This window comes from Dipodomys ordii, unplaced genomic scaffold (assembly GCF_000151885.1).
Source record: "Dipodomys ordii isolate 6190 unplaced genomic scaffold, Dord_2.0 Scaffold86, whole genome shotgun sequence".
Taxonomy (NCBI): domain Eukaryota; kingdom Metazoa; phylum Chordata; class Mammalia; order Rodentia; family Heteromyidae; genus Dipodomys; species Dipodomys ordii.
In genome coordinates this window covers 5,254,352-5,269,397 of record NW_012267302.1, presented here as the reverse complement: position 1 = coordinate 5,269,397, position 15,046 = coordinate 5,254,352, and the positions used below count along the sequence as shown (strand labels likewise).

General features: G+C 41.7%; 1 protein-coding gene across 1 annotated transcript in view; it reads left to right on the top strand.

The window, feature by feature from the left end:
- The window catches only part of Kcnma1 (potassium channel, calcium activated large conductance subfamily M alpha, member 1), a 697,588-nt gene that overhangs the window by 547,450 nt on the left and 135,092 nt on the right, over positions 1–15,046 (top strand). Inside the window, exon 16 of the mRNA XM_013025679.1 lies at positions 8,312–8,380. Coding sequence (XP_012881133.1) covers positions 8,312–8,380 — 69 coding nt within the window. The remainder of the gene's footprint in view (positions 1–8,311; positions 8,381–15,046) is intronic.

Here is a 15,046-nt window from a genome sequence, read left to right as displayed (position 1 = left end):
TTGATATGGAGTATTTAATTTGGGGAACTCCAGTCAATTCTCCATCAGCTGTCCTAAAGGGCAGGAATTCTGTGCCTTGGATCAGTTGCAAGTGGAGGTGTTCCCAGCTGCTCAAGATGGGGTATCATTTGTGTGTGTGTGTGTGTGTGTGTGTGTGTGTGTGTGTGTGTGTGTGTGTTTTTATGTGTGAATTCTTCATCCTCTTACTACCCCATCTACAGTCAGTATCTCTAGATTTCACAAAAAGCATGCTCTTGTCCTGTGTTGTAATGCACCAACAGACTTTTCAAAAGCCGTTGCTTGAAGAAGCTTACAATTAAGTCTGTCCAGAGAAAGCAAAAGCCACTCTTCCCAATGAACAGTATAATTAATGTATCTCAGGTGGTGTGACATGGTTAGTGTTTTGGGAAAGACATCCCATCTTGAGTGTGGAGGAAGAAGAAGCTGACCAAACTACCAAACTGTTGTAGAATAGATTTCTTTCGCCAGGCTGTAGAAATGAGCACCCATGTAAGTGAGAATGTACACAAAGGCTTACATTTCATCTTTTTCAAAAGTGTTTTCTTAGAACTGACCCAGTCTATCCACTTGTTTTTAGATATTTTGTAATATAGGAATACAGAGGTGGATATAATATTGGAATAAGGGAACTAGGAATCTTTCTCTGTGTTAGCATTTAACCATAAAATCCACTGAAATCTTTAATGGCAGGCTACAGAGTCAGAGAGGTCTAGAATTTTCCATACAGAGGCCTGGGAATAAGTACAGTTGGAACTGGGTGAATGCTGGTCTTGACTGGAGCTAGGTATACAATACAAACACAGATTTTCCTTACACTATATGTTTTGATTAATAACAATGGCAAATTACATGAGATGCATTTTCTCATACCATAGGCAAATGCTAATATGCTATAAAATATAAATTTTTGAAGTTCAAATATTTTAGGTATGGTAGTGAAAGGTATGGAGGGCGTGTATGTGTGTGTGTGTGTGTGTGTGTGTGTATGTGAATGTGTGTGTGTGTGTATGTGTGTGTTGCATATGTTTAAGAGTAGCCCTTCCATTCTACCATTAACAAAGCTGTTATGAAACCTAGTTCAGCTGGGCCTGAGCACTGCTGGCTGACAATTACAATCTCAGGATGCTGAGATCTGAGGATCTCAGTTTAAAATCAGCCTGGGAAGGAAAATCTTTGAGACTACTATTTCCACTTAACCACCAGAAAGCCAGAAGTAGAGGTGTGGCTCAAGTGATAGAGTACCAGCCTTGAACAAAAAAGCTAAGGGACAATGCCAGGCCCTGAGTTGAAATTCAAGTATCAATGCCAAAAGGGAGACAGAAAGAAAAGGAAAGAAAGAAAGAAAAAAGGAAGGAAGGAAGGAAGGAAGGAGGGAGAGAGGGAGGGAAAGGAAGGAAAGAGGGAGGGAAGGAAGGAAGGAAAGAAGGAAGGGAGAGAAAGAGAGAAAAAGAAAGGAAAGAAAGAAGAAAAGAAAGAAAGAGAAAGAAATAAAGAGAGAGAGAAAGAAAGAAAGAAAGAAAGGAAAGAGGAAAGCAAGGAGGGAGGAAGAAGGGAAGGAGGGAGGAAGGAAGATGGGAGAGAGGGAGGGAGGGAAGGCAGGCAGGCAGACTAAGTTTGACAACATCTCCAGAAACATTTTAAATCCCCTCTTTCCTTGGTGCTAAGTCTTACAAAGTTTCAAAACAAGTATTGTAACTAGACATTTTATCTCAAGAAGCTATCATTTGTGAAACAAAGCTCTTGAATATGAATGTGTTCAATTTTAACCCCTGGATGCTACAGTCCTGCTTTCCCAACCCATCATGTGTACAGAATGCCTGTTCTGAGTCTTTAGTCAGCCTGATGTTCTTAAAGCTTCTGGGTGGCTGGAGAGGGACAGCTGCTTTCTAGAGGAGCCGGGGACGGAGGGTATGATTGAGATCACTTTTCTCCTCTGACCGCTTCCTGGTGAAAGAGTCATCTTTAACAGCTCCAAACCCATCTTTTCAGACTCTTTCTGGTGCAAACTCTGTGATAGGTTTCCATGTTTAATTCACACCAGCAAGTAAGCTTTCCACTCAAAGGGGGGCTGATTTAATGGCAAGAACAATTTATTTCCCTCTGGCTAGGTAGAAACAGTTGTACTCAAATTCTTAAGAGCCTTTGTTTCAGGAGCATTTGGATTGAAACTACTATTGTTAATAGATGATGCTAGCAAAAAAAAAATAGAGGGCTTTGTATAATGTCATTGTCAAATTTGGTAGAACTCTACTTAACAATTATCAGGAAAGCAATCTAACTTGATATTACAACTGTTTTATTGCAGATTGCTCGTTTAAGACCTTTTTTGTTACAAGTGACATTTTTTTCCTGAAGAAAGGAGTTATTTGATTTCCCTTGCAATTATGTTCACATTCAGACAACTTCTTCCAAGGGACATCTTAGGATATTTTACTTTACAAGAATTAAATTCTTGCTAACTTATGGCTCATTTTGTTCTGTTTATCATATTGTGAAGCCCTTCTTGCTTTTTTCCTTTACTGGGCCCTGATCTTCCTGACCTCCCACCAGTCCTGTATACCTTGACATTCCACAGACCAGATCCAGCCAGAAGAATGACCATAAGGATTAGATGGCTTAATACCCATTCCCCTTTACCTGACTCCCTAAAATGGCGCAAGTAAGTGTTTAACCCCAGGTCATTAAGCCTGACAGCATTATTTTAGGCTTGTATCTTTTGTAACATGCTCTCTAGAAAATCTGTATCTTAGACTTACATTTTGCCATAATGGATTGAGGCAGAAATTAGGTTCTCAGAGTGAATTACTGCTGTTATTTCATTCTACATTCTTCCTTCCCCCCTTTTTTTTATGCCAGTCATAGGGCTTGAACTCAGAGTCTGGGCTCTGTCCCTGAACTTTTTATTGTGTGCAAGGCTAGTGCTTTGTCATTTTGAGCCATAGAGCCACTTCCAGCTTTTTCTGTGATTAAATGGAGATAAAGACTCACTTGGCTCAGGGAACTGCCTGAGCAGGCTTCAAACAGCCATACTCAGATCTCAGCCTCCTGAGTAGCTAGGATTACAAGCATGAGCCACCAACTCCAAGCTTATATTTTCCTTTTCAACTCATTGTCTTCTAATAAACAACACAAATTAAAAAGCATTTTGTGTCAGGGTCCAATACTTATTTCCTGTGTTCTGCCCAGACTTTGCTAGTTTTCCCTCTTTGTCTGTTCTTCTTTGCTCCAGAAATCCCAAGTGGTACTGCTGGTGTTTACTTATCCAGTTATTTAATGAACTTTTACTTCTCAAATGCCAGAGAAGCAAAGCATGCATCCTGTACTTGAGAGGCTCAATCTAGAGAGTAACAAGGGATGACCACTTCAGCGCCCCTTATTACCCGTATGAGTCTGGCCTTTCCCATTGGCCCCCTTGTGTTGGTCTGCTCTTCCCTCCTTGATCCTCCCACACCAGAGGCTTGGACCTCTTCGACATCTTTAAGCCCACACCCCTGACAACTCTCTGTGGCAGGATCACTCCCAGAGGGAAGCCATATTTCTGCTTCCAGTCTAAATCATTGTTTATCATTCAGCGTAGTTTGTCAGTGCCCAGAGTCTACCTGTTAGGGCAAGGATTAAAGACATGGAGCCCTGGAGAGCTCAGGCAGTTAACAAGGAAGAGAGAAGACTGAGAAGGCCTGAGCAATCAGGAGTGGTAGGGATGGTAGCACTTTGGAGAATGCATTTGCCCCCTGGCAAGCTAAAGGCTTCACAGCTCCAGTCACTTCAGCCATATGCACTGTTGTTCTAGTGGGGCCATGTTTTATTTCATATGAAATCAGATTTTTTTATTAAATCACCTGTTGTCTCTTTTCCAGCTCTGTGTGTGTATGTGCGCGTGTGCGTGTGGTATGTGCGTGTGTGTATGTGTGCGTGTGTGTGCATGTGTTTATGTGCATGTGTGTGTGCATGTCTGTGTGTTTGTGTGCATGTGTGTGTTTGTGTGCATGTGTGTGTGTGTGTATTGGAGTTTCATCTCAGAACCTTATGCTCTTGTTTAGCTCTGCCCCCCAAGGCTGGTGCTCTACCACTTAGGTCACGCCTCTACTTCCAGCTTTTTGCTAGTGAATTGAAGATAAATGTCTCACAGACTTTGCTGCCAAGGCTGGCTTTATACTCCTATCCTTAGATCTCATCCTCCTGAGTAGCTAAGGGTACAGGCAGGAGCCAGAGTTTTAAGAACATTGTGTTGTCCAAGCAGTCTGTGTCTGCTTGGTGAACTTCAATTATCTCCTCGTAGGTGAGACATCTGTACCACACACTGCATCAAGACCTTATTTTTATCTCACTTCTTAAAAAAATTAATACAAAATATTTGACCTTGAACCAGTTTCTTCATCTTCTTTCTCTTAGGACTTGTGTTTTCCTCTTCTGTGTAAAAAGATAAGGACCAGACAGTTTGTAGAGCCCAAGTCTGCAAATGCATGAGGGGGCTCCATTTGCATATATTCACTGGGCTTACATCCCTCTGTCTCTCTCCCCTTCTACCTGTGACTAGTGAGCGACAGCTCATTTTGGGTTAAAGGGCTCCTTAAGAAGAGAGTGTTTCTATCAGGCTATGGCAGAATCACCTTAGGTAAGAATTTGGAAGTCAGGAAGCTATAAATTTAAGACCAGAAAACCCTCAGATCTTCGATCCCATCATAAATAAGGCTAAAGAATGTATACCAGGCTGTGTGGATTTCATTGTCTTTTGCATCAGGAAGCTTCTTGCCTTTTCTATCCTGTTGGTAAATGGCATGGTAGTTGTCAAGAAGAAATGATTCACCATTTACTATGAACCATTCTTCCTTTTTATGGACTGGGTCCAGAAAAGCAATTAAGATCGTTGCTCCCACGAACTACTAGAATCCCAAATTGGAATGATTGTCGCTCATAGGATATCAACAAATTAACTTTTGCATGAGCCATGCTAAGCTCAGATCCACTTTCACCTTGATTTTTTGGCATATAACTACTATTTACATTAGATGGTGGTTACCTAATCTGGTAATTTGGTCCAATAAACATCACATAAGCTACATGATTTTTTAAAAAAGAAAACGATTTAAGCTCGAAGGAACAACCCCACAAAGGGAGCATGAGTGGAGCTCTAGGGGACAGAAATGAATAAGGGCATTTCCCCATGCTGTTGGAGATGTGGTGTTGGTGTTACAGTGAGCCACATAATCAAACACAAAGCCCAGGTCATTAGAGTCTGCTGGCAGGAATCAGAAAACCTGCAAATCAGTGGGAGAGCCCAACTATGCCTGGATGGAAATGCTCCTTTGAAATCCGGCTATCTGTTGAAGGCAAGACCAGGGAATCACGACCTTGCATGTAGGAAGGAGCAATTGATCTCACTTCATGTGGAGAGGCCGAGGCCTTTACCAGCACCTTTCTTTCAAGTAGCAAACTGCATGTCCAGCCTGTCTGATGATGACACTTCCTCTTATTGTACTGACTGCATGTCTTTTTCATGCACTTGGAATAAGCTGCAGACCCTTTGCTGTGGCATGCCATGGTATGACCTTGCTTCTCCTACTTCTGATCTCTAATCTCCTGAACTATGGATTTTGCTCACTCAGCTTCAGCCCTGCAGGTTTTACGGTTGGTTTCAAATACTCAGAGCTGTTGCCTGCCTCAAGGCCTTTGTACTAGCTTTGTCTACTCCCTAGAAAACTGTTTTCCCTTATCATTGACTGCTCCCTCCTCCTTCTCTAGTGCTCTCTGTATTCTCACAGAATGGGCCTCCTGAACTGCCATCATAGATAGCCTACCCATTGTCCAGATACTCTTTATTCCCATTTATGCTAGTTTTTAAAAATGATTATTTGTTTCTTGTGTAGGTCTTGTTATCATCTGGAAATTTATTGCTTATTCACTGACTGCCTACCTCTCCCAATGCAAAATAAGCTTCACAGGAGTTGAAGCTATTGTATAACCTGCCAGCAAGAGACCTAATACAAGTTATATGGTTTTTTAGGGGCTATAGTTTTACTACTTGTAAAATAGAGATATCAAAAGAAGCCTGAATAACCAGAGTAATATTTCCTTCGAGGATCTTGTAGAGAAACTAGTGGAGCTATCAGAACACCCCTATCTTTTGACTCAGTTCATCTCTTTATCAGGCTGGAACTAAATAACCCTATTTTTCAATCTACCAGTCAACCAATCTTTTGTTTTTCCAAAGTTCTTAAAATAAGCAGGGCATTAATGGCTCACTCTTGTTATCCTAGCTACTCAGGAGGCTGGGATCTGAGGAACATGATTCAAAGCCAGTCTGGGCAGGAAAGTCTGTGAAACTCTTAATCTCCAGCAAAACTCCAAAAGTGAAGCTGTGACTCAAGTGGTAGAGTGCCAGCCTTGAGTGAAAAATCTAAAGGACAGAATCCAGTCCCTGAGTTTAAGCCCCAATACCAACACACACACACACACACACACACACACGAGTCCTTAAAACATAAGTGATAATGTTCATGGTAGAAAATTCTACTGTATTTGAAATGTTTGTTTATCAATATATATTTCTATGAGTATATATTTATTCACCTAATTGCATTGTTATTTACATGTATGTACCCTTTTATATAATATGTTTTGTTTTTGGTCCGGTCATGGGGCCTGAACTCTGGGCCTAGGCGCTGACCCTCAGCTCTTCAGCTCAAGGCTAGTGCTCTACCACTTGAGCCACAGCACCACTTCCGGCTTTTTTCTTTTTGCTTATGTGGTGCTGAGGAATTGAACCCAGGGCCTTATGCATGCAAGGCAAGTACTCTACCACTGAGCCATCTTCCCAGCCCCCTTTTATATAATAGTAATTGTTAATCTCATAATCTCTATATATTCTTCAAAAAGTCTTTTTTTTTTTTTTTTTTTTTTGTCAGTCGTGGGGCTTGAGCTCTGGGCTTGGGCACTATCCCTCAGCTCTTCAGCTCAAGGCGAGCACTCTACCACTTGGGCTACAGTGCCACTTCTGGTTTTCTAGTGGTTTATTGGAGATAAGGGTCTCATGGACTTTCCTACCCGGACTGGCTTTGAACCGTGATCCTCAGATCTCAGCCTCCTGAGTAGCTAGGATTACAGGCGTGAGCCACTAGCCCCCGGCTTTAAAAAGTCATTTTTAATGTTGCCTAACACCATGTCGCCCCAGGCTCCTCTTAATCATTACCTTATTACTAGACACTGAGGTTGCTCTTGATGTGTGCACTCTGTATAAATAACACTACCCTGAACATCTTTATGAACAAGTACTTTATGTCACCTCTTACTGTTTACTTAGACTTAAAACCCAATGAATGGTAATCGTTTGGTCTCTGAGCTTCTGTGTATTAAAGGGTCCATTCACTATTCATCAGGGGAAATTCCATCAAGTCCAGAACACTCCCAGAAGTTGCTCTGGTTCAGGAGGGAAAGTCCAGTAGGGAGCAATACACTGTGCCTAACAGCCAGGCAATCATTGGGTGAAGTCTGGTGCCACATGGTATTAGGTAATATTCAAAATGGACCATGGAAAATCAGCTATGTGTTTCAGCTGCATCCAGAGTGCTTGAGGAGTTCTGAAAATTATCTATCTATCTATCTATCTATATCTATCTATCTATCTGTGTCAGAGATAAGCAGTAGCAGGGGAGGCACTGGGGCTGGGGGAAGCGGCCTGCAGGAGTGCAGGGGGGGAGGCAGGCTCCAGGCAGCCTCTGAGCAGCCTGCTCTGCACGTTGAAGCCCCAAGAAGACAAGGTGAGGCAGCTTGGGTAAAGCCAGAAGCGGCAGAGCTCTAGTCAGGTGCTGGGCACTTCAAGGCTAGGTCTTATTACCATCATTCCAAATCACACAGGGGTCTGCTTGGAACAACAGTATGAGCCATTTGTACAAAAGACCAAAATGGAATCCAAATAACAGGTCCAGCTGCTCCAAATCTCTCCCTCCCTCTGTAGTTAACATTTTACTACCCAACCAAGTAACTAATGAATCTGGCCCGCTGTAAATCCCCAGGCACCAATCCCTGCTCGCGGTCTGTGTCTAGACATCCAGACCTGAGTTTCAATTTTCATGTGGCGCACTCAGCACCTTATCACTTGGGAGAAGTCGAGCTTCATGGGGGGAGATGGGGAGGTGTTGTTTGCACCCCTTCTCATGGGCACTGGGTGGTGGGTGGAGGATCCTTTTGGATAATGACCGCGTCAGGAGGCTGGCAGGTTGTATTGGTGTTCACTTATGGGACTTTGTTCACACAGAAGCACTGACTGAGAGACTTCTCCATTTCATTTCAGGCTGTGTTTTGTGAAGCTAAAGCTCCTAATGATAGCCATTGAGTACAAGTCTGCCAACCGAGAGAGCCGGTAAGTTTGTTTGTGGCACTTAGGGCGCAAGTGCATTTTGGGAATGGTTGCTTCACTATCTCCTTCTGGCACGTGAGTTACTTGCTTGGAAGCTGATGCAGCACCTCTTTGCCCCCTACATTTCAGGCCAGCCTGGCATCTTCAGCCCTACTGGGTATCCAGAAAGGATTTCTCAAGAGGAAGGAGATGAACCAATCAAGGTGTCACTCAGTTGTTCCACCTTGTGTTTGTCACACTTAAAGTGTAAAAGCAGAGTCCGGTTCTTGAAACCCTTTTGAACTACTGTGAGCAAAAACGCAGGTGGACAGTGATCTCCATTACAGCAGGCCTGCGGTAGAGCCATGATGGGAGACCCCCAGCTCTCTCCATAGCCAAATTACAAGCAGCCTATTGTGTACCATATGTGCTTTTCCCAATACAGCCGACATCCAGGTGGCAGAGTATCAGCTTCATATAAATTAGCCAGACAGCAGGGCTCAGAGACACGAGTGCTCTTTATTTATTTATTTTGCACTTAATTATGTGCAAATCCTACTGATGAGGGATGGGGTCTGGGTGACACAGATAACACCCACTCAATACAGGGTCTCACCGTTAGAAGGGGACAGTGTCATGTTAACAGAGCGTGTGGTTGATGGGGCACTGGATGGATTACAGATGAACTAAACATGATTTTTGCTCCCTAAATCTTATAAACAGTTTTGGAAGAAAGCTGGTTGAAAGATGCTCTGGCTTTTGTTGTCTAAAATGATATATCCAGCATCTGTTTCTGTTTTAGTAAATCATTTGTTGCAACAGATGCACAAGTGTAGGGTGTGGATATCCCTGTGCCTTTTGCCTTTGTAACTGAGGAGAGTTCGGGGCAAGACTCAAGGGTCTCTGTTATTGTCATTTAAGGGGGTTTCATGTTCTGGATGAATGACTGACTAAAGCCAGACTTCTCAATGTATGGTCTATTACTGTGACAAAACCCAAATGCACTGGAGGGGACACAGTCATTCCAATGTTTTCTCTTACCTTAACTACCAGATCTGATTGCACACGAAGCCAATCTGATCTAATGCTGAGCTATTTCTTTTTCAAAATTTGAAATCCACCAAAAGGAAGATAAAATGGTAGATTTGTTGGCCATAGGTAGAACATGGCCGTAGCAGTTGACAAATCTATATGTAGCGATACATTTTTCTTCTCTATGTTGGTGAAGTAAAGAATATTATTTGCAAAATGTTGAGCAAGTCTGGCCGTTTGCTTTTTGACAAAAAAAAAAGGTAGACTGTGCTGGGGTTACCGTTGGCCATACTTTTGCCCCTCCTCACTGTACCTGTGCCGTGGGGGTGGGGTGGGGTTGTGTAGAGGAGGATTTTGCAAATGATATTCTTTGTGTTGCCAAGTAAATCTTTGTGGAACTGCCTGTTCTATTGATGTGTGCATCTCAACAACAACAAAAAGTGTCATGATGGAGGTGTTGATAATGCTAAGTAGTTACTTTTTCCTTCTTCTTTTTGACCATTCTGGATTATAATTTCATGGCAGAAGAGACCTGTACCATGAATCTTGATCAATTGCCCCCTACCATCCAGCTTGGGGTCACAGAGAAAGAGAGGGAAAGGCAGTTCATGGATCATGTGAATCTGCTGCCACCATTTTGAGAAAATGAAGTCAGTGCTCTCCCTGAAGACAACAGTCTTTTCTTTGAGTGCCCTATAAAGCCATATTTATTTGGATTTTAGGGTATTTTTTCCCAGAAAAAGGGTGGAAAGGACATGTTTGGCTTTGCTGAGGTTTTTTGTGTGCCATTGCTGCATTGGTCCTCATTCTGGCTTGGTGTTGGTATATAAGTACATTGGTGCTTGTGGAAAAAGGAAATATGAGCATCCCCCTCAGGAAAACAGGGTGTACCCACATCGTATCTGGGTCCAAACAAAATACGTGATTTTTGCCTCTTACTGAGAAATCAGTTTTAATCTTCTTCATTTATGAAGTATCTATACCTTTTCCTCTCACATTTTTAACTGACCAGGTATTAAAATTCAGAGAAGGCTGCTTCTCCTTCCCAGCCCCTTACCTTCAACCTGTGTTTAACTCCCTCCTCTGTTGTTGATTTCACCCCATAATACTGTTTTCATGCTTTGCTAAAAAAAAAAGCAATAACAAAAAAACCCCAAAACCTTGTTTTCATGTGCATACTTCCAATGGTTTGAAACAAAGGTTTTATTCCTTCTTTCCTTCTGGTGTCAATCAATTTATTATCAAAGTGTTTGATTTTTAAATTCTTTTCTTGTCGTTTTTGCAGAAGCCGAAAGCGGTATGCACTCTCCGTTAACTTTCCTTACAACCTCCACCCTCTGTCTTCACTCCTAACCACAGGACTAACCATTTGCCAAGAATTCAAGAAGAAAGATTATATACATGGATATATAATCTCATTCCCTTGTCTAGTATATATGTATACAATATATATACATATATATCATATATATATATGTATATATATATATATGTGCACACACCTTTCTACAACTACAGTATCTAAAAGTTGAAAGTAGCTTACTGCTGTCTTTGTTTGGTTTGTTGGTTCTTTTAGATGATGCACTAACTTCTTCGCAGGAAACCTAAAAAAAAAATTAAAGAAAGAAAAAAAAGAAAAAGGAAAGGCATAGTCCTGTTTTCAGTCAAGGCGCCAATGATGGGAGCAAATGCTTCAAATGAAAAGGAGGATGCTTCTCTCCAGCCCTTTGTGTCTGTTTTCTGTACTGTCCTGCTGTCTTGGTATCCACCAGATGTGGTATCATCTTGTCTGCATCCCATATCCACATTCCCAGTGACCTTCTTCCCTGTGTTGACTTTCCAGAACAGTTTCTGTCCTTTATCCACAAACAGAGACCAAGCTCTTACACTTGTATTTCCTCCTCTTGCTTCTTTTGGCAATCTCCTGTTGAATATTTAATTTCTTGGGCAGTGTTCAGGAAGGATTTCAAATGCTGCTGTTGAATTGCTATATGATCATACTCTCTTGCTGAATGAGTAATGTTTATTGGGATGAACTCATGGCTTTTTCCTCTAGTGTGTTTGGACTTCTTTCTGAATATCAAGTATCTCAACTTTCGCCATGTGATTTCACCCTGTTTCGATGCTGTTTTATGTTGCATGAAGCATGACTACATCATTATCAATGGCATTTTTTTTTCTAAAGGTGGCTTTCTGGGTTAAAATTTCCCAGCACAGTTTTTTTTTCAATAATGTGTTCTCTAAGACAGTATTATTGAAAACAGATTATTGAGATGCCGATGTGTTCATCTTTTCAAGAGTTGCTTTCCTCTGTGGTTGTAGTCACTGTTGTATGTTTGTATTTACAACATGATGTGTGTGTGTGTGTGTGTGTGTGTGTGCGTGTGTGTGTTTATGTTTGTCTGGAACTCTTTCCAAAGTCAGCTCTTCTGTGACTCTTTGAGTAGATATGTATAAATAGAGGTGGCTTCCTGTCAGTTTGGTATTATTGATATGATCCAACTGCAAGAAGTTACTGCAACACTGAATCTTCAAAGGTCCACAGTGGTTGCACCTCTGCTGTTGGCCTTTGGCCCTGGAGTCCTTTGACCTTGTGGTGAAGGCATGTTGTGGTTCAGGCATGACTTGTTCTAAAGTGTACTCTATAGAAAGTGACATGGCTTGCTCCCAGAAATACCCAACTTTCTCCTTCCTAGATTAGCTATTTCTGCCTCACCTTATGTGGCCATTCTGTTCTATCATGTGCAAAAAATGTGTTTTAATATTCCACTTTAAAAATTATTGACATGGATTCTGGGTACATAAGTTACTGCCAATATCATTGGTTGACCATAGTGGTGGCCATTTGAGTCCTATCAACTGGGAGCAATCTTTCTTGTCTCTGTGTAAATGGACTGGGCTTAAATAGATTGAAGCATGGAATACACAACTGTGTCTTCTGCACATATTCTACAGTACAAGTGTGCATCTTGCTGAGTGGGACTCCGGCAGTGCATATCCAAAGCCCAGATGAAAAGTTCCAGAAGGGTAGCAAGGTTTGAGATAGGCCGGGGCAGGGAGGGTTGGTCCTCTGTATCCTAACACAACCACAAAGTGCAATGCAATCATTCCTCTGAGAGGGGACCCAATTATTATTCAGGTTCCAACTCAAAACAGCTGTATATGAACTCATTTGATCAGAAAGACCTCTTATCAGTGGAATACTTTCATCTGGGCAGAACATGAATGCAAGTCCTCAATGGTTCTTATTTGCTTGCTCTAGTTTATGAAGTCCATTACCTTGCTAGACACAAGCATAATTACCGTGTTATCTACTGTCAACTATATTCTCACCTGAGTTGTAGTATTTTCTTTCTCAGTTGCATGGGGAATGGTACACAGTGCCTATCCAAAATGGAGGGAAGTGGGAGAAAAATACACAACGACCGTATTTATCCACAGTGTTGGAAGTTTCCTTCAATACAATATCTGGTTCTGTTGGATTACCAGTCACTGGTTGTAACACACAAGAGCAGATACATGAGATTAGTGATAATTGAATAAGAGATCATTACATATTTGCCAGTTATAAGGCAGAAGTGTTAGGGAAGGGGAAAAACATCATTTCTTCCCCACCCAAGTCCTGGTCTTCCATTCTGCCCCAAATTCATCATTGTGGCCACATTCAGCAAGAGATCACCAGTGAAATGCTACACAGCTTACTACCTCACAAAGGAAAGCCCGGGGGCAGGCATCTTCACATTGCTTTCTGTTCTTAGAGACACAGATCTCAGCTCTAAGTGTCTTGCTTTCAATGTTGAAATCAATTGTTTTAGCTTCCCAGTCAACTATTTTAACTTCCCAACAATGACCCAAGTGGGTCACTGTTTATATAGCAGCATGTTTTCATATTCATACTAAATGCCTCTGGCATGCTGTTAGCTCAGTGGTGAACCTCCTATAAAATATGAGTCACACTGACAGATTAGAACTGCAGCTTGGTTTTTGAACAGATAGAGGTACTGTCCTTCCCCATTATAGAGAAGAAGATGAAGAAGGGGAAGGGGAAGGGGAAGGGGAAGGACAGGGAGAAGGTGAGGGAGAGGAAGAGGAAGAAGAAGAAGAAAGAAGAAGAAGAAGAGGAGGAGGAGGAGGACTGTTAGAACCTAAATCAATTACTCCAATTTTTTTATCCATTCATTCATTCAACACAAGGCTGAGAAGCATGTGTTGCATGTTGGGCTCCGTTACTTGTTACTATGAAAACCTCAAAAGTATAACTGATTGCTTTTTATTTTCACCCCTCTATTTTTAGGTTTTTCTTACAGAAAATATGTGTTTTCTGTCGATAGTGGGTAGATGCAGATTAAGTTTTCATAGAACTAGCCCAATAGTGAGAGTAAATGAAAGAATAAAGAACCTTGGAGAAGGGACTGACTATATGGGCCCTGTACATGCAGCTGTCACTCGGTGTCTTCAGTAGAAATTGGCAGGGTCATAGGGAAATAAAAAGGGAATGATTCATATGTTCCTTGAAATGAGGAAATGTCCACCTCTGCCAAGAAGATGTCCTTATTGGAATTCTGCTAATGGATATATGGACTTTTTTCAATTTTTTTTTTTTTTGGGTCCAGTCATGGGGCCTGAACTCGGCCTGGGCGCTGTCCCTCAGCTCTTCAGCTCAAGGCTAGCGCTCTACCACTTGAGCCACAGCACCACTTCCAGCTTTTTTCTTTTTGCTTATGTGGTGCTGAGGAATCGAACCCAGGGCCTCAGGCATGCAAGGCAAGCGCTCTACCACTGAGCCAACTTCTCAGCCCCTGGACTTTTTGCTTTTCTTTCTTTCTCTCCCTTTCTTCCTTCCTTCCTTCCTTCCTTTCCTTCCTTTCCTTCTTTCTTTCTCTCTTTCTTTTGAGATTTTCCTGATTCCCACATATGACACATTTTGAAGCTTATTTCTGTTAAGCTAGTGAATTAGTCCAAGTTGGAGCCAGAGGCCTGATTTAAAGGGGCACAGGGAGAGAAATTTCTGGCAGTCATGAGAACCAAACAAACTTGACATTTCAAATTCTCCTAAAAAGATCAGAGATCTTTGGGGGGAAAATTTATGTATTTTCCATTAGAAATTCCATAATAAGTTTTATGAGTATTAAGCATTTTTCAGGAGAAAAGAGGTTGATTTGGGGAGGAATTCTTACTGTTTTACATTTTCGAGAAGAGGAGAATTAACATTTTACATTTTCTAGATTTGGGATGTGGATGGGAGACTTAAGGTTTGAAAAATCAAAGCCAGTAGTGTATTTCTACAAAGGATCTGAAGCTCACCACTCTCCCATGAGTAATATAGCATGCTACAAGCCTCTGGAATCAGACACTCACTTCTTCACTAGACCTTTAGCTATGGGAGTTTAAGGAGCACAGGGAGCATCTTTATGTCTCTAGTCAATTTTTTTTCTTTTTTCAAGGACTGGACCCATTTTTTTCTAAATTCCATTCAGAAAACTTGCCTTAGCTTGTCTCAATATCTGTAAATAGCACAGCTTTACCCCTTACACAAAAATTAGCTAAGTCTTCTACCCCATCCACAATGAACACAGAAACATCTGTATGGAACAAGAATTGGCCTCCAATGAAATTTTGAGCTTGGCATTGTAGGCTGAGATAACTCATATGGGCTTC